The sequence below is a fragment of the Typopeltis vanoorti genome, chromosome 18 (genome assembly GCF_054136105.1).
Source record: "Typopeltis vanoorti isolate ZY-2024b chromosome 18, IOZ_Tvanoo_1.0, whole genome shotgun sequence".
NCBI classification, from domain to species: Eukaryota; Metazoa; Arthropoda; class Arachnida; order Uropygi; family Thelyphonidae; genus Typopeltis; species Typopeltis vanoorti.
Window position 1 is genome coordinate 91,331,864 of NC_143566.1, and position 26,407 is coordinate 91,358,270.

Consider the following 26,407-nt stretch of genomic DNA (forward strand, 5'->3'; position numbering starts at 1 on the left):
CATCCAATTATAGGCTAATCTGTGTTTTAGGTGTTGTGGTTAAAGTGTTGGAGAGGTTGGTGAGAATCAGAATCAAGAATTGGGTTGACAACAATGGTATTATCTTTCATGGACAGCACGAATTTGATAAAGGGAGGTCAGGTGAGAGCAGCAGTGGATGTGAGTGATGGATGCACAGTACTGTACTTAGACTTTGCAAGATTTTTGATAGACTATTACTTGATAAGTTGAGAGCCAAACTAGAGTGGATAGGGTTGGACATTAGAGATTGGCTGTCTAGATATCAACAAGTTATGTATGGGAGGTGCAATATCCCAGAAAAGGAAAGTCACTAGTAGTGTGCCTAAGGAGTCTGTTTTAGGGTAATACCCCTGCTAACCACACTCTTTCCCAGCTTCCATAGATGTCCCCTAGTTCTCCCACCACCAGTCCTGATATCTCAAAAATATCCTCTGAATTTATCCTATAGAAACCTTCAGCAATTTCAATGTCTCAATCATATCTCCTCTTCCCCCTATCGACCAATTTCTGCAATCCACAAATCTTCAACCTGTTCTCATAAGGTTCATTCCATAGACCTGCTATCATCTTGGTCACTTGCCTCTGGATCCTCTCCTCATCCCCATCAAGAAGAAACCTAGGTGACCAAATCTGGGCACAGTAGTCGAGATGAGGTCTTATCAAAGCTTGGTACAGAGGAAGAATAACTTGCTTGTCTCTGCTCGTCAAAGTATTTTTTAGCAACCAAGTGATGTGATGAGCTGATTTAGCCACTTTTGCAATGTGTCCTTAAACTTCATTTCCCAATCCACCAACACTCCCAAGTCCCTGGCCTCATCAATCTCCTGGAGCACAGTTCCACCAATGTGGAATACTGCTGCTAATCTTTTCACCCCAAAATGCATAACCTTACATTTTGTCACATTAAATTGACCTCCATTCTCCCCAGAACTCCAATCTATCCAAATCATCCTGCAAGATTTTGACATCTTCTGCATTCACTATTGCCCTACCCAACTTTGCATTATCAGCAAACAAATGGACCATTCCTCTTAGATCCTTCTCTATATTGTTAATAAACAAATTAAACAGCAGTGGTCCAAGAACAGAACCCTGCAGCACACCACTAGTCACAGGCCGTCTTTTGGATTCTACTCCTGAATAAACTACTCTCTGATATCTTTCCATGAACCGCCCACCTATCTATCTCACCAATGCTATATCCATTCCCATATGTTGCAGTTTACGGATTAGAATTCCATGTAGTATCCTGTCAAAGGCGTTAGCCAGGTACAGCAGTATCACTGTAAACCCATTACCCTTATCCAGTTAAGCCGTCCCTGTGTTATAAAACTTGAGAAAGTTATTGAGCCATGATCTACCCTTCACAAAGCCATGCTGTCCTCTGTACAGTATCTCATTTTCATCAATCCATTCCTGTATTTTTCCCTTCACTACTTTCTCCTAGACCTTGACAATGACTCCTGATATGCTGATCGGTCGGTAATTTGCAACAGTAGTCTTGAATCCTCCTTTATGCAGTGGAACTATTTTCCTCTCTTTCTACACCTTCGGGACTAAACCAGTCATGAGGCTCAGATTAAACAACACAGTCAAGGGCACTGATAATTCTTTAGCCGCTTCACGTAAGACCCGCCGGTATACTATCCAATCCCACAGATGTATTCACATTAAGGTTCTGTAAGAGACTATTCACCTCCACTTCATTCATCACAATTCCCGTATAAACTAATGGTTCCTTCATTCTTTCAGTGTCAGCACCTTTATTTTCTATGTTCTTGCCAAAGCCCTCCCATGACTTTTGTTTAGCTAGGTTTACACAGTGTTTCACTTTCTTATATTTGTCTCTGTATTCTCTAAGAGCAAAAGCTGACTTATTTGTCAGGAACTTTTGATATGCTTTCTTCTTTTCCTTCACTGCCTCTTTAACTTCCTGTGGCCACCATGGAGTTCTGATTTTTCTATCCTTGCGGACTACCTCACCACATGCCTCTCTGGCTGAATCAATCAGGGCTTTGTTCAAGGCTTGCCACTGAATCTCCAAGGTTTGATTCCTGTTCTCAAACTCTTTCATTTTTTCTTCAATAATCTTTGTGTATTTTAGTCTACAGTTTATATCTGAGAGCTGCTCGAATTTCATTCACTTTAAAACTTTCTTACCTGTTATTCTTTTCAATATGAAATTCAATTTTATCCTGCTCAAGACTAAATAGTGATCACTTCCAATTTCAAATCCTCTGTACACACTGGTGTCCTGCACCAGGGAGAAAATATCACTATCAACAATAACATAGTCAATGAGACTTTTCTTATTCCTTGCTTCATCTATCCATGTGAATTTGTGCGCATTTTTGTGTTGGAACATGGTGTTAGTAATAACCAGTCCATGTCCTGAGCAGAAATCTAACAGGTATTTGCCATTATTATTAGCTTTGCTCTTTTCTCTAAATTTTCCCAAAATATTTTTGTATGTCTGACAACCAATCATTTCCTACTCTGCTATTTCCGCAACAAGGACCAACTTTTCCTTTTTCATTGTGTCAGTTGCTTTTTCTAAAGCATCAAAAACTTCCTTATTTCTACCTTAGTAGAACCTTCTATGGGACCATAGGCACAAATAAGTCTCATTGTCCAATTCCACATTCTGATATTAGCCCATATCACTCTACTTGAGACTGTCTGCCATTCAAGAAGATTAGCCTCGTATTTTGTGTTGAATACTATGGCTACTCCTTCTTTTCCTTGATTGTTATTTCCTGAATATAACATTTTGTGTTCATTGCTCAGAAAGATCTCACCAGGTTTTATCTTTTTTGTTTCAATCACCCCTATTATGTTGATCTGGTACTTATCTAATTCCTCAGCTAGCTCCATTTCTTTGCCATTCAGGCTTCTTATGTTGATAGTACCGATCTTTAACTCTGGTGATGTTGAGTTGGGGTTTATTTTCAGATTTGTTGCAAAATGTACGGTTTTAAAATTTGGAAAACAAAAATGGAATGTAGAATTTACTCTTGTTGAACTAGACAAGGGGAATGGATACACCATGATACTTTTGAATTTTGCGAAGGCTTTTAACAGAATACAACATGACAGATTGCTGCATAAATTGGAGAAAATGGGTTTGGGTTATACAACATTAGCATGGATAAGAGGATGGCTGAATGACAGATGTCAAAAAGTGGTATATTGGGGATCTGAGTCTGCAAGGTTTAAGGTAACAAGTCATGTACCACATGGATCAATGCTTGGTCCACTGTTATTCAATCTGTACATTAATGATATTGGGAAGGATTTGACAAGCGACATACAGTTATTTGCTGATGATGCAAAGATAGGCAGGGTAATCATGAATGCTGCTGATATGCGGTCGTTGCAGAATGATTTGAATAAGCTGGAATTGTGGGCATGGGAAAATGAGTGTCAGTTCAATGTCAGTAAATGTAAAGTCATTCACTTCAACATGATTACCTATCCAATGTCGTATTATATTGGTGGGATTAGGCTAGAAGAAACTGATGAGGCTAGGGATCTTGGAGTGTTAATAGATAGAAAGTTGAAGTTCAGGGGCCATGTGGCAAAGATTGCAAATACAACTCAAAAGATAATTGCATTGGCTAAGAGCATGGTACCTACAGAGAATTTGAATGAGTTTAAGGTGTGATATATTAGTGTGAATGACAAAAGGGACCTCCTAGATGAGTCTGTGACTCCATGAGGTCTTAGCATAATAATAATAATAATAATACATTAACACGTTTGCTGCCAACTACGAGTATACTCGTAGTTGGTAAACCAGCTACACAAGCCAGCTACGGGTATACTTGTATGACGCTTACCGCCGGCAACGAGATTACCGTACTGACCTTGAAGAAGTGAAAATGCTTGGCTTGTGAAGCTAGCATCAAAACTGTGTATTCTCATTGATGGTATATACTCTGCACAAGCCAACTATGAGTATACTCGTATCATGCTGACTGCCGGCAACGTGAGTACCATACTGACCTTGAAGAAGAGAAATTGCTCGGCATATGGGAACAGACTATGCTGAAGTAGCGTGGCAGCGAATGTGTTAAAGGACTTTCAGAAAGCATTGCAAGACTTCTTTACCAGATTGACCTGTGAGTCTTTTTTTTGTGCAGTTTGTAAACTAAATTTCTTTCTTATTTCTGCAAAATACAAATATTCCTCCCTCTTTCTTTTCCTGTTGTTTATGGAATCCCCTTCTCTTGCAGGTTACATTGTTATGGATAGACTGGTCATTCTGCACAAATTCCTCTTGAAGAACATCAGGAATATGTTTCAATTAAAGGGCTTCTCACTTTTGCGTGATGAAATATCCAACAGCATATTATATTGGTGGGGCTAGACCATTAGAAACTGATGAGGCTACAGATTTTGAAGTTAAGGTGGTTAGGAATTGGAGGTTAAAAGGTCACATAGCAAATATCACAAATAGAACTCAGAGGATAACTGTAATGTTGAAATGAACATTGACATGTAAGGAAGCTATTAACAAGCCTTGATACAAGTGAATCTGGACTACTGTACCTAGTGGGCCTCCTCAGCTGAGAGTGGATAAAGATGATGTGGAAAGGGTGCAAAGAAGAGTTACAAATATTATGTTGGAATTATGGACTGTAGATAGTGAGGACTGATTGGTAGTATGTGGGCTGTAGACACTAGTAAATAGGAGAAAGAGGGGTGATATGATATGATAGAGATTAAAAACTTATGAGTGGTTGTTATAGGATATCATGTGATAAAATTTTTCTTTATATGGAAGGTGGGGAGAGAACAAGAGGACATCTAAAGAAGTCAAGTTTATGCCTAGTTAAGAAAGCAATAAGAGCTAGATTTATGTGAGTGAGCAGAACAGTTTGCCTGCTGAAGTGGTGAGTGCATCTAGTGTGGGTGATGTATGGCTTATCTCCCTCTATAATATAATAATAATAATATTTTCATGCAAGATTTCTGGCAAATCTGTTGGAAATGAAAACTCTTTGAAAATTACCTTCGTGTCTGATACGATTACTATATCACCATGAATAGAAGATCAGATTTACTATACTATTATCAATTAATATTATTATTGCAATCAGATTTCCACTGAATCAAAAGACTAATCATGGGAGTTCCCATTGTCGCACACAGCTCATCATATTGTGCCTTCAATGCATTCATTCTCTCGTGGCAGTACATTCCAATAATCCACCACTTTCCATTCAAACAACCCATTTCTCACTCTTCGGTTCATGACCTCCTGAAAAAGCTTCCAGAGGTGGCTTCTTGTTGCAATTCTATAAAATTAATCTCAGAACAACTCCTTAACAATCAATCTATATTTATAATCACATTTCCAGAAACCACTCAGCCAGTCAGCTCTGGACTATTTTCAAAATTGTGTCAATTTATTTGATGGTATTAATTCACAACACAGAATAAGAAAATAATTAATATTTATTATTATTATTACCCCAATACCCTGTGGAGTCAAAAACTCATCTAGGAGGTCCTTTTATCATATACACACAGCGCATCATACCATGCCTTAAACACACACAAATTCTCTGCAGACACCACACTCTCAGGCAAGGCATTCCAATCCTTCACAACTCTGCATGCAAAAAACCAGCTTCTCATTCCCCTGCTCACACTCTCCTTATACAGCTTCCAGGTATGACTCTGATTCTCCCCTGATCTCCCAGTGTTTTATGTAGAACCTCTCCAAACACTGATCCTATAATAACCCCTTACTAACTTATTGATCTCTATCATATCTCCCCTCTTCCTCCTACCCACACACTCAATTTATTCAAGTCTTCTTGTAAAGCCACAACATCTTCTCTACTCTTCATAGTTCGTTCCAACTTTGCATCATTTGCAAACAACTAAATATCCCCATCCAAATCTTTGCCAATATCATTAACATACAGGTTAAACAGCAATGGCCCTAAAACAGACCTCTGAGGCATACCACTAGCAACTTTCCGTTTCCAGGATATTGCTCTCCCATACAAAACTTGCTGATGCTGTCATGCGGTAATCTATCAAAAGCCTTTGCAAAATCTAAGTATATTTATGTGTATCCCTCTCCTATGTTCAAGGAAGCATCACCTTGTTAGAATAAGTAAATAAATTACTAAAACATGACCTCCCTTGAGCAAATCCATGCTGTCCATCAAAGATAATAACATTGTTGTCAAACCAATTCTGGATCCTAGTTCTCACCAGTTTCTCCAACAATTTAACATCTGACACAGAGATAGGCCTATAATTTGATGCTTGAGTTTTATCACCTCCCTTATGAAGCAGCACAATCTTGCCTTCTTCACTCATTTGGAACTCAACCCAGTGCAAGGCTCATATTAAAAAAATATGTCAAGGCAGATGTCAACTCCCTGGCACATTCCTTCAGAATACGTGATGATATATTATCAAGTCCCACAGCCTTATTAACATCTAGTTTGCTCAACTCCCCATACACCTCTTGCTCACTTAGAGTTAGTCTCTCCTCTCCATCATCAACTGCTCTCAATCTCTCCATGAGGTCACATTCACAAGAATGAAAGACCTTATGAACTGCTCACTAAGTATCTCCACTATATCTTCTGCAGCAGTTATTCTTATGTCATTTTCTCCAATTAATGTCATCCTTTAATAATCATTCTTTTTTTTTTCTTTCTGGCTACATATTGAAAGAACTCCCTAGGATTCTTTTTGGCTTCATTAGCTAACTGCTGCACATACCTCGGTTTTACTACCTTTACCAACCAAGTCACCTGTCTTCTCTTATGCTACATCCATAATGTCCTTTTTCTCTGTATTGCATGCTTAATCTCTTCATTCATTACACCTACCTTTTAATTTATTTGCTGATATTACACTGGTATTATATTCAGTATTTCAGAGCACAAAAACCATTTGTCACCATACATGAACAGCAACAATTTGGCTAACAGTGGGATCAACTTAAAAAAAAAATTGCAATGGACAACTCAAAGTACTAAATTTTTAATTTTCATAATTTATATTTGTCCTCCTTTTGAAAACATAGTGATCCAATCTGTGCATAGTAATCCATATGGAACCATAACATCCCTAATATCCACTGCCTTCTCTAAGATATTCTCACCAACTCTGCATTTCATTTTTCTCTTTCACATTTTAAAACTTTACACCATTGAATCTACTCCTTATAGTTCTTCCCAGCTTTGCATCACCTACATACAACTGCACATCATTCAAATCTTTCCCAATATTATTAATATGCAAGTTAAACAGACCTTGGGAAATAACATTAATGACTTTTCTCTTCTTCAAAATGGAAGTATAGCACTGTGTGTCCATCTTCCTTGTGGAATGCACTTGTCAACTTATCATAATCTAGGGACCTCCTAGACGAGTCTGTGACACCATGGGGTCTTAGAATGATGATGGAAATAATAATAATAATAACAATAATAAATAAGCAATTGACTAAAACATGACTTTTGTTAAGCAAACCCATGTTTTCCATCAAAAAGAACACTGCTGTTGTCAACACAGTTCTGAATTTTGGTACTCACTATCCTCTCCAACACTTTAACTGCAACTCCAGACACAGATTTGCCTATAATTCAAAGGTTTAGTCTTATTACCTAGCTTATGAAGTATAACACTTTTGTCTGTCTTTTTCCAATTCCTTTGGAACTTGAATCAATTTAAGATTCATGTTAAAAAGGTATATCAAAGCTGTTGTTAAATACCTGGAACATTCCCACAAAACAAGAGTGACATATCGTTGATCCCTACAGTCTCATTAACATGAAGCTTACTCAATTCCTCACATACCTCCAGTACACTCACCATCAGTGTGTCCTCCATCTGTGCCACTTCACTCAAGTTCTGAATAATGTAAGATTCCCAAGGATGAAACATATTTATGAATTAAACACTTAATATCTAGATTATGATTTCCAGAGTGGTTATCATTCTGCCATTTTCACAAAACTTTCTTTCACACTGCATGCTTAACCTCTTCATTAAACCATTTCACACCTGATCTTCTGACCTTTGGAATACAAACAGACAAGCCTCTGTTAGACAGTTTTTAAGTAGTGTTCAAGCAGCACTGTTCTCCTTTCCATTCAAATCCCTTCATTACATGATATAGTGAAGCTGTCTATTTAGCTTTTCATAATCAATAGCATGATAGCTTCACATATATCCTTTTCTCACAGAAGTCCTAATATGGCTGGCCACCCACTCAGGTGGCAACTTCATGGTTGCTTTCATCAAGTGGAGGTGGATATGATACAACATTCGTAATAGGATTCTATAATGAGATGATCATATTCAAGACCCTTGATTGTTGCATACGTGTTTTGAATCTGTGTGTTGAGGCTTAAGTGCTATGAAGAATTAATGTTGGAGGTTTAATGGAATGTCATCAGCACTGAGAAAGGATTAAAACAAATTTCAATATTTCGTCTCCATCACAGAGACATCTTCAGGGATTACTCCATGGCATTTGCAGATGGCCTAGGACATAGATGCCGAACTTATGGCATGCATGCCAGAGATAGCACGTCCAAGAGTTTTGCTGGCACGTCAACGATTTACAGGTGATATCCGTTTATACACTTATAAATTATTCAACCTTTTTTTTTTAATTGTTACAATACGTACAATTTAAATTTTGTTTTACACCAGAGAGCAGCTATGAAGACGTGCATATGATTGGTGCAGTATTAACAAACGATCGCTTGACCCAAAGACAAAGGCAACCTACAGTTGTTGAATTGAAATGCTAATTCTCTTCAACCGAATTCCATAACATGTGAAACTGTCATAACAACATTCACTATATATTTTTTAGTTTTAACACATTCACGACGGGGTGTCGTTGATTGTTCTGACGGAACTTCTCTTTATCGGTGGGCTCAACTCACACAAAGTTTCAACCTTTGGCTGAATTTTATTGCTGCTTGTTTGCATTTGAGCTGGCACAGGAACTCACACATGCATTATGTGGCATATTTCAATTCTTGATAGAATTTTATTGAAGTTAGCCTTTGCGATCTGCATGACACCGAGAATTTCAAATGCAATAAAACAAATATTTATTTCATTAATGAAATAAAGAGCCAAAAGGCTTCACTTCAGCGATGTAAAAATTATTTAAATTAAGGGGATATTTAATCCAACATTATTTCAAAGCCGAATAAGAAACTCTAAGATAGAAATCAATATAGCAAACCATAAAGTTTGCTACATTCGGCAAAACTCTTAGATTTCTATCTTAGAATTTTTTATTCGGCTTTGAAATAATGTGGGATTAAATATCTCCTTAATTTAAATACATTTATTTCATGTAATTGAAAAACTGACAAGAGTTTTTAGTTAGATACTGTGTTTCCAGTGCAACATATGGTTTTGCTCGAGTCTATACAGCATAGTTTCTGTGAGAGGGGACATGTGACTTATTAGTTAGTGCCATTTTTATTCCAGCTGTCTCTAATTGCACTATTTGTTGAGAAATATATTACACAGACTGCAAAAGCCTCCTTACCTTAATCAGGGATACAATAAAACTACTTGTTTTTCTTGCATCTGCAGTATATAATAGCTGTTGGGGAGGGCATGTTGTTAACCACAGGCTAACAACATGCAGGTTACTATCGCCTCAACGTGAACATTTTTGGTGTGCAAGGCATATGCAACACCTTTTAATGTCTTTTTTCATAAAGTAAAATCAGGGGTGCCAGTTATACACGAAGGTGAGTTATTTTCGAGTAAATATAGTAAGCGCTTCGTCAACAAGTTGACATCCTTTTGCTGCTTCCCTTGCTCACCTAACTTCGATGGCAAGTTATAATGCATAAATATTTTTCTCACTACTGTTTTTTTTTTTTTTTTTCAAACCACCATAATGAAAATCAATTTAATAATACAATAATCAATTTTATGCTGAATAACATTATAAATTTATATATAAATTTTGGGAAAATTTGGAGAAAAGAGCAAAGCTAATAATAATGGCAAATATCTGTTGGATTTCTGCTCAGGACATGGACTGGTTATTACTAACACCATGTTCCAACATAAAAATGTGCACAAATTCACATGGAGAGAAGAGGCTAGGAATAAGAAAAGTCTCATTGACTATGTTATTGTTGATAGTGATGTTTTCTCCCTGGTGCAGGACACCAGAGTGTACAGAGGATTTGAAATTGGAAGTGATCACTATTTAGTCTTGAGCAGAATAAAATTGAATTTCATATTGAAAAGAATAACATGTAAGAAAGTTTTAAAGCGAATAAAAGTTGAGCAGCTCTCAGATGTAAACTGTAGACTAAAATACAGAAATATTATTGAAAAGAAAATGAAAGAGTTTGAGAACAGGAATCAAACCTTGGAGATTCAGTGGCAAACTCTGAAGGAAACATTAATTGATTCTGCCAGAGAGGCATGTGGTGAGGTTGTGTGCAAAGATAAAAAAATCAGAACTCCCTGGTGGACACAGGAAGTTAAAGAGGCAGTGAAGGAAAAGAAGAAAGCATATCAAAAGTTCCTGGCAAATAAGTCAGCTTTTACTCTTACAGAATACAGAGACAAATGTAAGAAAGCTAAACAGTGTGTAAAACTAGCTAAACAAAAGTCATGGGAGGACTTTGGCAAGAATATAGAAAATAAATATCAAGAAGGTGGCAAAATATTCTGGAGGTTGTTGAAGAAGCTTAGGAATGGAGGAAAGAGTGCTGTAAAAGGAATTAGAGATGATAAAGGTGAAATGAAAACAGGAGAAAAAGATATCCTTGAAGTATGGAGTAATTACTTTGAAAAACTGCTAAATGAAACAAGCAGTGATGACAGCACAGTGATAAAAAACACTGACCAGGCATGCAGTCAGGAATACATATCTATACTTGAAGTAGAAAAAGCCATCAAAGGCTTGAAATGTGGAAAGGCAGCAGGAGTAGATGATATTCGACCAGAAATGCTGAAGTATGGTGGTATGAGAGTCTTACAGTGGTTGCACTGCGTAGTTCAGAAAGCCTGGACAGAGGGACGAATTCCCGATGATTGGAGTAGAGCTCTCATAGTACCCATATATAAAAAGGGAAATAAAACTGAATGTGAGAATTACAGAGGTATTTCCCTACTGAGTGTTCCTGGCAAGATCTATGCAAGTATACTTGAGAAACAGTTGAGAAGAATTGTGGAAGAAAAGCTTGGTGAAGAACAAGCTGGATTCAGGCCAAATAGAGGCTGTCAGGATCAGATCTTCACTTTACGACAAATAGTCGAGAAAGCATGGGAATATAACATAGATCTGTATTTAAGTTTTGTCGATTTGGAAAAGGCATATGACAAGGTGCCAAGAGAGAATCTATTCAATACGCTGCAGTTATATGGTGTCAATGGGGCATTATATCAAGCAATACTTAGTCTTTATTTGAGTTGTGAGTCAGCAGTTAGAATTGAAGGAAGTACAGGAAGATGGTTTAATGTTAAATCTGGTGTGAGACAAGGATGTACATTATCCCCTCTGTTATTCATTATCTATATGGATCACATTATGAAGGAATGTGGTATTAAACCTGATATCAAAATTGGAGATGTTAATGTCAGCTCTTTGCTTTATGCGGATGATGTTATACTTCTAAATAAATCCGCTACAAGTCTGCAAGATTCTCTGACTAAATTGAATAGCTGTTGTAATAGATATGGTATGAAGGTCAGCAATAAAAAGACAAAGACAATGAAAATAGGCAGAATCATTGAAAATTTCAACTGTGTTGTGAATGGAGAACCTGTGGAACAAGTAAAACATTTCAGCTACTTAGGCACAATTTTTACTGAAGATGGTAAACTAAATATAGAAATAGACAACAGAATCAGCAAAGCTGGTATGGTGGGAAGTCAATTGAATAAATTCATATGGAATAAGAAAGAAATTAGTCGGAACACTAAATTAGCTGTATACAAGACTGTGTTCAAACCAATTTTAACTTATGGATCTGAGAGCTGGGTCAGAAGTAAAACACTTGACCAAAGACTAGAGACCGCAGATATGAGAGTCCTGAGAAAGATAAGAGGCGTGAACAGATGGCATCAATGGCAATATCATATTAAAAATGAGGATATTAGGAAAGAACTTGACATTGTCAGCATCCAGGAATGCGTTAGCAGAGCTAATCTCAGATGGTATGGTCACTTAAATAGAATGGGAGAGGAAAGATTAGCAAAACAAGTGTTCTCTGCCAGGTTGGCAGGAAAACGACCCAGAGGAAGACCAAGATATAGGTGGATTGATACGGTACAAAGTGCCTTAGACGATAGAAATATAAGATCTGATAATGTTGGAGTCTTGACAAGTAACAGACTGATTTGGAGGAAAATTGTAGATAGGAAGTTAGTAATGATGTAATTTTTTCATGTAGTACTGTCATATCCTGTACACCCCTTGAGGGTACATGGCAGGAATTTGATGATGATGATGATGATGAATTTATATATAAATAAATATTATAAATAAAATAAAATATTATTTATAAAATTATAAATAATTATCTATAAAATATTATAAATAAATAAATATATATATATATAATAAAAAAATCAGTATTATAATATTAAAAATTTTTTTAATATATATATATATAATAAAAAATGGGAGTAGGCGAGGCCGTTTTTTTTAAGCCCTATCTAACTTTTGGAGACTAAGTGGGGAGTTCAATCTCCACTGGTAACCAATCAGAGATAGCTGGCCCAAGGCTATCACTAATTAATTGGCATGCAGTGAAGTAGGCGGCTAGTAAGTGCTGCCATCTGGTGGTCCCTAACCCTAACACAATATATTTAATGTCTGAAAATAGTGTGGGTTCGACGGCCGATGTTCTTGAGTTTATGGGTCGAAAAACCCGAGTTTCCAGGAGGAAAAAACCCGCTAGCCTGTGCCAGAGATCGACTAACTCTGGAACCGGTCGAGAAAAGGCTTAGAAAAAGTTCCTCTAGTCGGCGACTAGATTCGAACGCTTTTCGTCATGCGATCAAGCGCTGTAGAGTGCAAACGCCACTTCTACTGAGCTACACAGGCTCTATGTATAAATAAATAAATTAAGTTAGATTAATTTTCTATTAATTTTTCCCCTATTAAAAATTGCTTGGCACATCAGCAAATCGATTGGTGAATTTTTGGCACCCGCACATAAAAAGGTTTGCCACCACTGGCCTAGGGTGTAAAGAGGGATCTCTGATAATGTTTCCCAAATTTTGGGATAATTTGAGAAACATTAAATATCAGAGATCCTTCTTTACATCCTGGCCATCTGCAAATGCCCAGTCCTATCTAGGTGGCACATCACCTAGATAGGACTTTAGTTTCACTGACTATTGTATTGTATTTGTGTGTGTGTGCTGTTACAAAAAGTTTTTTGTAATCCCTGAAGATGTCTCTGTGATGGAGAAGATATATTGGAAGTATTAAAATTAGTTTTAATCCTTTCTCAGTGCTGATAACATTCCATTAAACCTTCTCAAAACATGAGAAATTCATTCTGTTCATCCTCATATACCATCTATTCATTCCACTCCATATTACCATAATTAAAGATCACCCATAATGATCACCTTTTTCTTATATGTCAAACTAATTTGTCTATACATTTCTTTCTCACAGCACTTCCCTTCATATTACCACATTACCATTTAGCAACACCCAACATAAATATTTCATTTCATGATATCTGTCTCTGTATCACACCATACAGTCTCAGAGTCACTACCATATTTGCCCCTTGCATCTCCACCACGGATGTGCCCTCCTCTGACCTCCTCTATTACCATTGACAGCATTCCTCTTTTATTTCTGTCCTGTCTTTGTGAATAATGTCATATGCATCTGTCTTCATTCCTTGCAGGATGTCACTCTCATCTAACCACATCTCAATTATTTCAACAATATTTTGGAAAATGAACTCAATGCAATAATTTTATTCCACTTATTTCAGATACTTCTGGCATTTGTAAACAATCATAACAGCTCATTTCTGGTTCTATAACAAGTCTCACATGACTTCTCAGATGTCACTTCTACATTTTCTCTAGCCATTCCCTAGCTGTAAGGTTTGTGGCATTAGAAAAGAGCCCTAGAAAAGATAAATGCTATTTTGAGTAATAATCGGCAGTATTGTTTGAATTTTAGTGTGTTGTACTACTTATTTTTGATAATGTAATGTGTCTGCATGATTTTTCTTATGATATCTGGAGATTAATTAACTAAAATTGCCTTAATTAAATATAATACAATGGTGGTACTCATGAGGTCAACCATGTGGGCGTCAACCGGTGCAGCAAGGCGAGCGACGTGAAAATCAAGTGGCATTAACGACATAAACTTTTCAAAAAGGATGTGATGTTGTGAGCGTAATATGTATGCATGGAGGAAGGTAAGAGATGTGTTTGTGGAGAGAATGAACAGGAGACGAGAGAAAGTGTGGATTTGTAGGAAGTGCGATATATTATTAGAATATGAGTTCATGAATGTGAAACAGACTGAAAAAATATACGATGGCATAAATGAAAGAAATGGAAATGAAATGAAAAAAAACCAATCAAACTGAGGGAGCAAAAGAAAGCAAGAATGTAAAAGTGAAAGTTAGTGATAAGGGAGTGAAAGGAAGTATGAATGATGAAACGGAAGTAAGAGGCAGCAGAATGAGAGGTAGCAAGACTATGGGAGCAGCAGAAAGTGAAATTGTCAGAATGCATAATTTGATGAAAGAGTTATTGAAAATGAAAATAAAATGAGGAATATGCAGAGTGATTTAATACAAGTGGCTTGGATAGGACTGGTTATAGACCTAAAAAATGAACTGCTGTGTTTGTTTACAATTGCCAGAATGGTTACCAATTATATATTTGGTTTAATCCTTTATTCAAGTGTAAGCAAAGAAAGTTTGCACCTGAAGTATTTTCAGAACTGGGGCAACTCATGGTAAAGGTGGTATAAGTTCTCATCACTTGCCTTAGTATCTCCCATAATGCAAAGCACATCTCCTTGCAGACATGTATAATGCTATGCATTAAGGGAAGACCACTACCCAGATCGGTTTCGACCTTTATTGAGGTCTCATCAGTGGAAGCCAGACCCAGAGGTGGTGATACTAAGGTGGAAGTAATGGAGAAGTCATATTTACCAATACCAGTTGCCAAAAGGTGTCACACCTTATTATCAAAATTCTCTGGATTAGAGATAAGTTGATTGAAGTTTTTCACTTGGCTATGCAATCAATTATATATTGTTTGCTTACACTTGGATAAAGGATTAAACCAAATATATAATTTGTAGCATAGCCAAGTGAAAAAACTTCCATTAACTTATCTCTAATCCAGAGAATTTTAATAAGTGTGACACCTTTTGGCAACTGGTATAGGTAAATATGACTTCTCCATTACTTCCACCTTAGAATCATCACCTCTGGGTCTGGCTCCCACTGATGTGCTTTTGCGCAGAAGTGGTCCCCTTCCTTGAGGTATGAGAGGCTCTGCTTGGGATAGGTTTTTGCCTGTTTCTGAGTGGGTCACCACTTTGATTATGGCTGTCAGGTGGTGGGGTAAGCCTGCCACTGGGTACAGCCAATGCTGAAAAGTTCTTCTCGGTGACGGAGTGAGCCTGTCACTGAGTGGAACACTGCTGAGTTGGACGGTCTTTCGGTCACTCGTAGGGAGTGGTCTGGGGGGACTGCCTAATTTTTAGAGAGGTCTTTACTTAAACAGCACCTCAACAAAGGTCGAAACCGGTGTGGGAAGTGATCCTTCCCTTAATGCATAGCATTATACATATCTGCAAGGAGATGTGTTTTGCATTATAGGAGATACTAAGGCAAGTGATGAAAATTTATATGACCTTTACCACAAGTTGCCCCAGTCCTGAAAATACTTTAGGCACAAACTTTGTTTGCTTACACTTGGATAAAGGATTAAACCAAATATATAATTGGTAGCACAGCCAAGTGAAAAAACTTCCATCATGTCAGAATGGTTATTGGAAACTAATGAAAGCGTGCAAAAGAATAGAATGAAAGAAAAAAAGGTAAAAGAGGTGACGAGTGATTGTAAGATAGTACTGTATGGAGATTCCATAGTTAAAAAATTAGATAATGAGAGAATGCATATGGTCTGCTATCTAGGAGGGAGAATGAGTAAGATAATTTGGGAATTCGACATGAGGAATAAATGAGCAAGAGAATTAGTGGTGGTTATGGGGACGAATGGGGAGTAAAGAACTATAGACCAATTAATATTCTCTCTAATCTGTACAAAAGTCTTACAAAAGCATAAACAGTTTAACCCCTCTTCTAGAGTCAAATCAACCAGTAGAACAAGCAGGATTCTGTAAAGGTTTTAACACAATTGATCAAATTCATGGAGTAAAACAATAATACAAAAAGCAGAAGAAAACCAATTGGCTTTCTATTTAGTCTTTATTGATTATGAAAAAGGATTTGATTCCATCAAAACTAATGCAATAATCAAAGCACTCCAGAATCAGGGAGTTCCTGGAGAATATATGGGCCTCCTCTAGGAAATATACCACACTCCAACTATCCAACTTCACACGAACAGCAATAAAATATCAATTGAAAAAGATGTCTCATAAGGAGACTCTCTATCACCCAAAATCTTTACAGCAGTCCTTCAAGAAATATTTAATAATATAAACTGGACAAACCTTGGTATAAAAATTAATAACAGAAACTTGACAACTTAACACACCTAAGATATGTAGATGATATCATAATTTTTGCAAACACTCCAAAAGACCTTAATATAATGATAGAAGACCTATATCATGAAAGCAAAAAAAGTTGGTCTAAAAATAAACAGAGAAAAAAATAAAATGGTGTTTAATCATTTTGTAACACCAAAAAACATAATAATAGAAAACAATTTCTTTGAAAGAGTCTCTTCATATTCATACTTAGGTCATCTCATTGATCTAAACTGTGAACTCCAAAAGGAAATAAATAAGAGAGTTCAACTTGCCTGGAGTGCATTCAAAAAACTGAAAAGCATTTTGTAAAACAATGATGTTCTGCTCTGTTTAAAAAGGAAGATATTTAACCAGTGTATACTTCCAGTCCTCACACATGGTTGTGAAACTTGGTCTCTACCAAAAGCACTGGCAAATAAACAAACAACTCCTCAAATAAATATGGAGAAGCAAAACTCCTGGATATGAAACCAGACTCACATCACTGACATCATTCTTCATCATAAGCGAATAAAATGGAAAAGGGTTGGACATCAATTAAGAAGAGAAGATGAGCGATGGACTACCATACTAATGAACTGGATTCCAAAAGAAGGGAAACGAGACCGAGGACGTCCTAAAAGAAGGTAGAGTGATGAATTGTCAAATTTTGTTGGGGAAAACTGGTCAACCATTGCCAAGAACAGAGAAAGGTGGAAAGAACTGGAGGAGGCCTTCATCCAGCAGTGGACAGAAAATGGCTGAAAAGAAGAAAAAGAAGAAGATGGGGATGAATGATTTAAGTGGCATAAGGATTAAATGACATAAGAAGCATGTAAGGGTAAATATCAGAAGGTTAATGAGAAGAGTGAAAGATAACAGTGAGTTGCAAAGGTTGTCGTGGTGTAGATGAGGTATGACAATGATGAATTGAGATGGAGAGCCAGAATCATGAATGGTATGCTACCGGCACTGTGTGAGAGGGGAGTATATGGCATTTTTTTTTTTTTTTTGAGGGAAGAATGGAATTATAGAGATGTGATGGGTTACATTTGAAGCTTTGGATTGAGTGCACTGGAGAAAGTTTTGCCAGATGGAAGCGCAGTGTGTGATGCAAGTAAGAGATCAGGAGAGTGGCATTGAAGAGGCAGGAGTGCTTGGAAGTGGAAACAATAGTAATGTGAGAGATGAAAAGAGAACAGGAATGCACAGGAAGAGGGAGACTGGGTGGATAGGAAGACATGGCATAGAGAAAGGTGGATGTTGAAAGCAGCAGTGAATGTGTGGAGATGGAGTATATTGAGATGTGGGTGGAGAAGTTGAGACTGAACAGATATATGTGGTAAGCAGTGATAAAGGTGACTGGGCAAGGGCAGGTATAGTGAGGAAATCACAACCAACAAGTGGCTTGGATAGGACTGATTATAGACCTAAAACATGAACTGCAGTGTTTGTTTACAAATGCCAGAGCTATCAGAAATAAGGGAGATGAAATAGTTTCACTGATTTTGAGTTCATCCACTTTAAAATCATTGGAATATGTGAAACATGGTTGAATAAAGATGGTATCCTAATAGGAACAGAAATAGAAGGATACAGTATTTATCAAAATAAAGAGCCTAAAGGTGTTCAGCAAGGCAAAATTATAAAAATCAAATGGATATTAGATCCAGCATCATTTCAAAGCCAAATGTAGAAACTATGAAAGTTTCATAAAAACAAGTTGGCTATAGAGCTTACAGGAATACACCTGCTGGCATTTACAAGTTGCCCTAGAGCGGACTATTTTAGAAAACATGACCGCTGTCCAAGAGTCTATATATTCGCTTTCTAATTAGCCCATTTTTGATAAGGTTTCACTGGCTTGACAAGTTCCAAACTGGTTGGTTCTCTTCAGAGACCAGGCGACTATTTAAGTGAAGCCTTTTCTAAAAATTAGGCAATCCCTCAGACCACTCCCTATGAGTGACCGAAAGATCTCCAACTCGGCATTAGTTTCACTCAGTGACTGAGTGAAATTAGTTTCACCACTGAGCAGAACCACTCATAATCTCTCAAGGCAAAACTCCCCCGAAATCTTAAGTCAATTCAGCGGGACAAGACCTGGAAGAAATCTTAAGAGAGCAAAAACTCTTTTTCAATACTAAGGAACTCGAAATGTTAAATGTTGGAGAGGTGTATTTTTCATAAGCGAACTCTCGGTTAGTGCATAAAAGTATTTACTAAAATAAAGAGCCAAAAGGGTTCAGTTTGGCAATGAAAAATTATAAAAATAAAGTGGATATTAGATTCAACATTATTTCAAAGCCAAATATAGAAACTATGAAAAATTTACAAAAATAAGTTGGCCACAGAGCTTACGAGGAACACACCATCAGCATTTATGAGTTTGCCCTAGCACGGACTACTTTAGAAAACACGAATGCTGTCCAAGCGTCCATATATTTGCTTTCTAATTAGTCCATTTTTGATAAGGTTTCACTGGCCTGACAACTGTTTTGAACTGGTTGGTTCTCTTCAGAGACCAGGCAGAAACCTTAAGAGAGCAAAAGCTCTCTTTCAATACTAAGGAACTTGAAATGTCGGAGAGGTGTATTTTTCATAAGTGAACTCTCAGGTGGTTCATAAAAGTATTTACTAAAATAAAGAGCCAAAAGGCTTCAGTTTGGCAATGCAAATTTATTGGCTCTTTATTTTAGTAAATCCTTTTATGCACTGACCGACAATTCGCTTATGAAAAATACACCGGACAGATATTTCAAGTTCCTTAGTATTGAAAGAGTTTTGCTCTCTTAAGGTTCCTACCTGGTCCTCTTTATCTACAATCTTCCCCTGATCCGGATGCTTTCCCCAGATCCCAGATCATCTTAATCCTTTCTTTCTACCCAAGCATTTACTTCTTCATCCATATTTTTCATGCAGTGTCTCCCATTACCCCATTATCTCCACCACCATTTCTGTGTCTGTGTTGTTTTTCTGGTCTCTCATTCCCTTAACTAACTCACATTACTCACCTCTACATTCACAGGTCTCTACCAATAGTTAGCATGTAGTGGATTTTTGCCTGTTACTGTGTAGCATTGAAGCCTGGCATGGTGGTGGACTTGACTGTGGCTACATAGGGCTGAGGTTTCAGCTAAGTGTTTCAGGAGGAGATGAGGGAATATTGAGATTTTTGAGAGCTTTTTGAGTTACATGAGAGTCTGGCTTATTTAGGTTACTCACAAGTTTTTGGAATCCTGAGGATGTTAAACTAATGAAATCCTCAATAAGAGTCAAAACCAGTCTGGATAGTGACCCTTTCCATAATGCATAGCAATATACTTTTGAAAGAAAATGTGCTTTGAATTATGGGGTACTAAGGCAATTCATGAGACGTCATCCACCTCTATATATAAAACAGCCTAGTTCTGAATATAATTCATATGCAAACACTGTTTTGCTTTTACTTGGATAAAGGGTTAAATAAGAATATAATTTCTTGGCAAGGTTAATTTATTAATTACTTCTCCAGCTGTCTCACACCAAAGTCATTTAAATGCCATCCATCCATTTCTCAAATTCTTCCAATACATTTACAAAATGCACTCTTTTCTCCACAAACACTGATCTTAACAACTGTAAATTCTGATACACTTCAAATATTTCTGCTGTCCTCTTTCTTGAAAAAAAGCAACAATTTTCTCTCAGTTTACTTTTCACAATATCATATTAACGCTGGATAAAATGAGATTTTTCTTTTTAGGTTAACCCAAATCTCTTATCTTTCTTACCAAACATGTTGTCTCCACAAAACAACTGGCAAAATGATGGGACATTGTACGAGGGTGATCTGAAGAGTTCTCTCGACCATAGATGGCAACACTATCGGCAAGATTTTTTTTTTTTAAGTTGGTACATCTGTCATAAGCATCCATGTGAAATTGCAAGTCATTCTATCAAGTAGTTTGTTTTATACAGCTGTGTGAAGCAAAAGTGTTTTCTTTATCCCTAGTAATGGATAAAATTGAGTATCGTGCAGTTATTAAATTCTTTGTAAAAAAAAAGGTTTAACGCCAAAAGAAATTCACTTGAAGTTCATAAAAGTTTATGAGCACTCTTCTCCTTTGTTTTCTACAATTAAGAAATGGGCTGCTGAGTTTAAACGTTGCCGTACCAGCCTTAAAGATGATCTACATGAAGAACATCCAAAAAAAAAAGACCGGTGAGTCAAAGTGCATGAAATCGCTGAGACTATAGGCATTTCAAAAGAATGTGTAGGATATATTTTGCATGAAGAATTGCAAATGAAAAAGCTTTGCGCAAGATGGGTGCTGCACTTGCTCACAGCAGATCAAAAACGCACTCTCATGAAAATCTCTGAACAGTGCTTGGAGCATTTTAACAAGAATAAAACCGATCATGTGCATCGATTTATTACTATGAATGCGACTTGGATTCACTATTACACGCCAGAATCCAAAAAGTAGTCAAAACAGTAAACAGAAGCCGGTTGTTCAGTGCCAAAGATGACAAATTCGGTTCCATCAGCAGGAAAGGTCATGGCATCATTGTTTTGGGATGCTAAAGGCATTTTGTTTATTAATTATCTTGAAAAGGGTAAAACAATAACCAGGGAATATTATTCCGATCTTTTAACTAGACTAGACGAAAAAAGTTGTGAGAAAAGACCTGGTTTGCAGCAGAAAAAAAGCATCTTTCATCAGGAGAATGCACCTGTGAGCATCGCTGGAATAAATGTATTAGTCTTAAGGGGGATCATTTTGAAAAATAAAAATAATTTTGAAATTATAAATTGGTTTTTTCATTGTTAGACTGAGAACTTTTCAGACCACCCTTGTACTCTTTGACAGAAAAGCACCTCAGTTCGATTTTTGTCATGACAAGAGTGCGTGTTATATGAACTTTATCAATTAAGACAAATTAGCAGATCTGATATGAAGGTAACATGTTTTTTTTTTAATCTCAGAAAGATAGTTTTCATCCTATATTAGCCAAAGAATACATGCTGTTTCTTTACAAAATATATTATTCACAGGGCATAGTCTATATCCTGTGAATGCACAATTGCACTGTCCACAACAGATGGTGGATAGTGTAATTGCGTATAAATGGAGGATAAAGCAGTGAGATGGATGTGTGGAGCACAGTGCCCTGCCGTGATGAGTCCTTAGAGGCATCACATAAAATATATCGGAAATATTGGTGTCAACATCCAAAAACACCAGGTTTCCTCTTTTGCTTAACCTATTAGTTATGTTTAAATTTCTATTAGCCATATACAAATTTCAGATCCATCCTACAATTGAAACTGTTCTTGCATTTGGGGTAAGTGTCCTTAATAGTTCCTTGGTTTTCCATCCATAATAAGGCAAACCAACCAAGAATATTATGCTGGTATCATTGTCTTAGATGCGTCAGCTATAATTCCACCACAACAACAATAATAACTACATGAGTTCTCTAAAAATACTTGAGTCAGTGAAAAGAGAGCAATTACGTTGATTAATTACCATATCTCACCAACTCACTCCAATCATTCACAAATCTATCTTTCTCTGCAAGTCATTCATCTTCCAAATTAACACTATTTTTTGAAAACTTCACAATGTTTCAAATTTACTATACTCCCTGTTTTTATTTTTTCATTTACATTCTGCTCATTATCAAACATGCTACTCATCTCTCTCTCTCTCTCTCTCTCAGTCAGTAATCTCCTGTTTCTGATGTAATGCTGCCGAGGTCTACATTTGTGATTTACATTTAATTATATTAATGTAAATCACAAAGTTCTTCCCACTTCCTACATTTTCTGCATATATGCACTCCCTGATCTCTCACCTGCCACAGATCTAACTGTTGGGATGCACACATGCCACAAGCACTGCACACCACAAAATCCCATAGTATGCCGTGTAAAATTAAGTCCTTAAATGGGGGGGGGGGGAAGACTTGGTGATAAGTCATTGGCAAACCGAGCTGTGGCAGCCACCATTATTCAAACACTGCACTTGTGTTCAAACACTGCAAACAAAGCACTAGTACCAAAGAATTACTACAAACTATACTGAAATACTATGTTCCTAAGTTCAAATTCCCCAGCTGTAAATTACCCACAGACTACACACTGTATCTAGCTTAGATTCCCCATAAATGGGTAAGTAATGTAAGCAAAAATAGGTAAGTAAAAAATGGGTAAGTCCCCTGCTTGTCTCCAAGTTTGATAAAATACACCGAAAATTTTAGTATTTATAGTCTTTTTAAGAATACTTTCATTTTCCATGAACAAGACAAATCCTGCTCACTGCAACTTTTTGGACTTAATTATAATGATTACACTAGATATTGTCAATTTTTATAGAGTTGGCATAATGCATGGCTGAATATAACCTTCAAGAGACTATTATTATACACTGGGTCAAATATTTTTTCAAAGATTATCCTTTCAAAAGCTGAAATCAAATTCTCCAACCTCACCTTAAATATCCAAGTTTATCATCTGTAAGTAATAACTGGACAAATTATCAATTTTTATATTTTTACTTTAGTCTTCCAGTGAATATCTTTTGAAGTACACATAAGAGAGAGAGGGAGAGAATAAAAAGCTTCTCTGGCTGACTGCCAAAATTATGCAAATATAATCACACTTATTTATTTATTACCCTCAATGTCACTCCACAAATTCAAAACTTCATCCTTTCCTCCTCACACTACTTTTAAAGCATATTATTTACCATCTTTAATCACCATATCAGCACAACATTTTCATGCCTGGAAGAAAAAAAAAACTATCTCCGCTTCCACACTGTTATCATTCATCCTCCTTATTTATGATATCTGTCCTCACATTTTCATTCTGTCTAACCAAATCTAGAGTAGACATGAGTAGTTCTATCTACTCACATATAAGAACTATGGCAGAGAACAAACCAGAAACCCATGTTGCAACGGATATATGAAAGGAAATGGAGATGGTTGGGGCATGTGTTGAGGAAAGAAGATAAAATAATAGTAAAACAGGCTCTAGACTGGAACCCACAGGGTAAAAGAAGACAAGGAAGGCCAAGAGAAACATGGAAAAGAACAATATTGAAAGAAATAACAATTATTAATAAAAACTGGAACCAAATAAAGGGAAGCAAAAAACAGTGTGGAAAATGGTGGTGGAAGACCTATGCTCCCAGGTGGAGTGAAGAGGATTAAGTAAGTAACCAAATCATTTTTTCCTACAACTTCCATTAACTCTGTTGTTTGTTTACTCTTATGAGTAGCATTACTGAAATTTGCAACTGTGGTCCAAGACCCAAAAATGATTAACATCCTAAAGTGAATGACATCAAAGCACAAATTCAAGGTACAACTGAATGGTAAAAATTGTCCCTTTAAAGTACGAAAAAGTGGACTACCACAGGGCTCTGTGCTAGTGACATGTATGTAATGTATATAATTTATACATTAGTGATGCCACAAACCTCCTCCCGAATGTTTGTATACACAGACGATCTGGCATTGGCAACTCAGACTAAACACCTGAAAGAGGCAGAGACTGTGCTCAGTTCTGACCTTGAAGTTCTGTACAACTATTACATCAAATGGTGTCTCTGCCCAAATCCCTCTAAAACTGAAGTTTGTACATTTCTTGAGCAATCATCAAGCTGATAAATGGCTGAAGGTCTCATTCAAAGGAGAAACTTGGAAGCACAATCCCAACCCAAAATATCTCAGAGTCACCTTAGATTGCTTTTTAACCTTCAGAAAACACCTGGAAAATGTCTGCCAAAAGCTAAAAACTAGGAATAATATCATCAGGAAGCTTGTGTGTTCGGGCTGGAGCCAACACTTTAAAATCTGCTGCCCATGCCATAGTGTACTCTTGTGCAGAATACTGTGCTCCAATGTGGTATTTGAATCACCATGTCATCAAGGTCGATGTGCAACTTAACAGTACCATGAGAATTATCATGGGTTGCATAAAGTCTACACCTGTTGAGTGGCCACCAACACTCTCTAACATCATACTACCAGACATAAGAAGGAAAGCTGCCGCTAACAGCTGCAGCTTTCCCATACATTTTATCCATAAGAGAGTAGATAAAATGTATGGGAAATAACAACTTACCCATCCATGAGGACCTCCAAAATCGACCACCTATTTACTTAAAGTCCCGCAATGCAATCTGGACAACTCAGCAACCAGATACCTATTCTCCTGAAACTAAATGGAAGAATCACTTGTTTACTTCAACAATAAAAAAATGGACACCTTCTTACAGACTTCTTACAGAGGCCCCTGGCTTTGACCTGCCCAGACGACAATGGAGCACACTCAACTGCCTGGGTAGATTCCTCGATATTTATAGTTTTGATATTTGAAATATCAATAGATATTTCAAATATCAAAACATGACTGGCCATAGATGTTTGCTGACTTCTGTCAATTCCAAGATCCATTGTTCAGGATCCTTATAATCACTTGGTTGGAGAATACAATCTGCAAGATGACAAATTTCATTAGAGAGTAAAAAAGGGTAAAAAACGTAACTTACAGATGGGCAAGTCCTTCTCCCAATCGTGTTGCAACTACAATTTCAGCAAATCCTTTCACTTTTTCTTCTCCAAGAACTTTCTTTAAACTCTAGAATATTTAAATTAGAATTTGAATTACAGCTTGCACATACAGTACAATTTAATCATAACATCACAAGAAAAACCTGGAACTAACATGTTTCCTAACCACACCCATACTTAGTTTCCAGGGCCCTGAGTTTCTGCCACACTAGACACAAGATGTAGATTATTAGAAACACCTATTCACAAGAATTAATAATAATAATTTTATTATTTCAAATATTTTGGCCTGAAATTAACAGGACATCATTAGTGTATAAGCACATTCACAAGGTGAAACATGGACAATGCATAATTTTCCTAAAAATAAATTAAAAAACCTTTCTGCACAAACAGCACTGGTATTTAATTAAAGAAAAGAAAAAAATAAGAGTAATAATACTGAATCTCTGTAATCTGGGCATTAGGCTGTTAAGAATATTTAGGCACTGATTATGTAAAAATTACAGTGACTACTACTGTGTTGGAATAGTAACTTTTACTTAAGTTAAAATTAATTACTTAATTTTTCAATCTTCACATTAACTCATCATTCAGAATCTACGTGTGTGTGTGTGTGTGTGTATACACACAAAGAGACACAGATACACTAAACTCACCAATAGGGCATTACTAATTTAGCCAACCACTGATCTTAGTCTAAACACCAGTGAAAACAGGGAAGTGGAGAGGGGGATGTCTTTAGAGTAAATCCATCACATATCCAATCGCTTTAGTAAATCAATTTTTTTATTATAGATATGAAGGATCATTAGCTTGAAGGAATGTTACATGGAGAATCACCACTCCTGGAACTGATAAATGCGTTCATCATAATCAAATTATAAAATAAATGAAAAAAAGTGCACACATGGACAAATGAATGTAATGAAGGTGGGTTTCAGTTTAATGTAAGGTCTTGAAGTTTGGGATCCAATGATGGGAGACTGCACACTTCAGATGAACTGTACCAGAGAAAGTGGAGGAGGCAAGGGAGCTTGGGGTGATGACTGACAGCAACACGAAGTTTAGAGGGAC

At 36.8% G+C, this 26,407-nt stretch overlaps 1 protein-coding gene across 1 annotated transcript in view; it reads right to left on the reverse strand.

Moving 5' to 3' along the window:
- Nucleotides 1-26,407, reverse strand: part of kcc (solute carrier family 12 member kcc) — an 831,023-nt gene that overhangs the window by 155,388 nt on the left and 649,228 nt on the right. Inside the window, exon 18 of the mRNA XM_090408412.1 lies at nucleotides 25,309-25,397. Within this exon, the coding sequence (XP_090264538.1) occupies nucleotides 25,309-25,397 (89 nt within the window). The remainder of the gene's footprint in view (nucleotides 1-25,308; nucleotides 25,398-26,407) is intronic.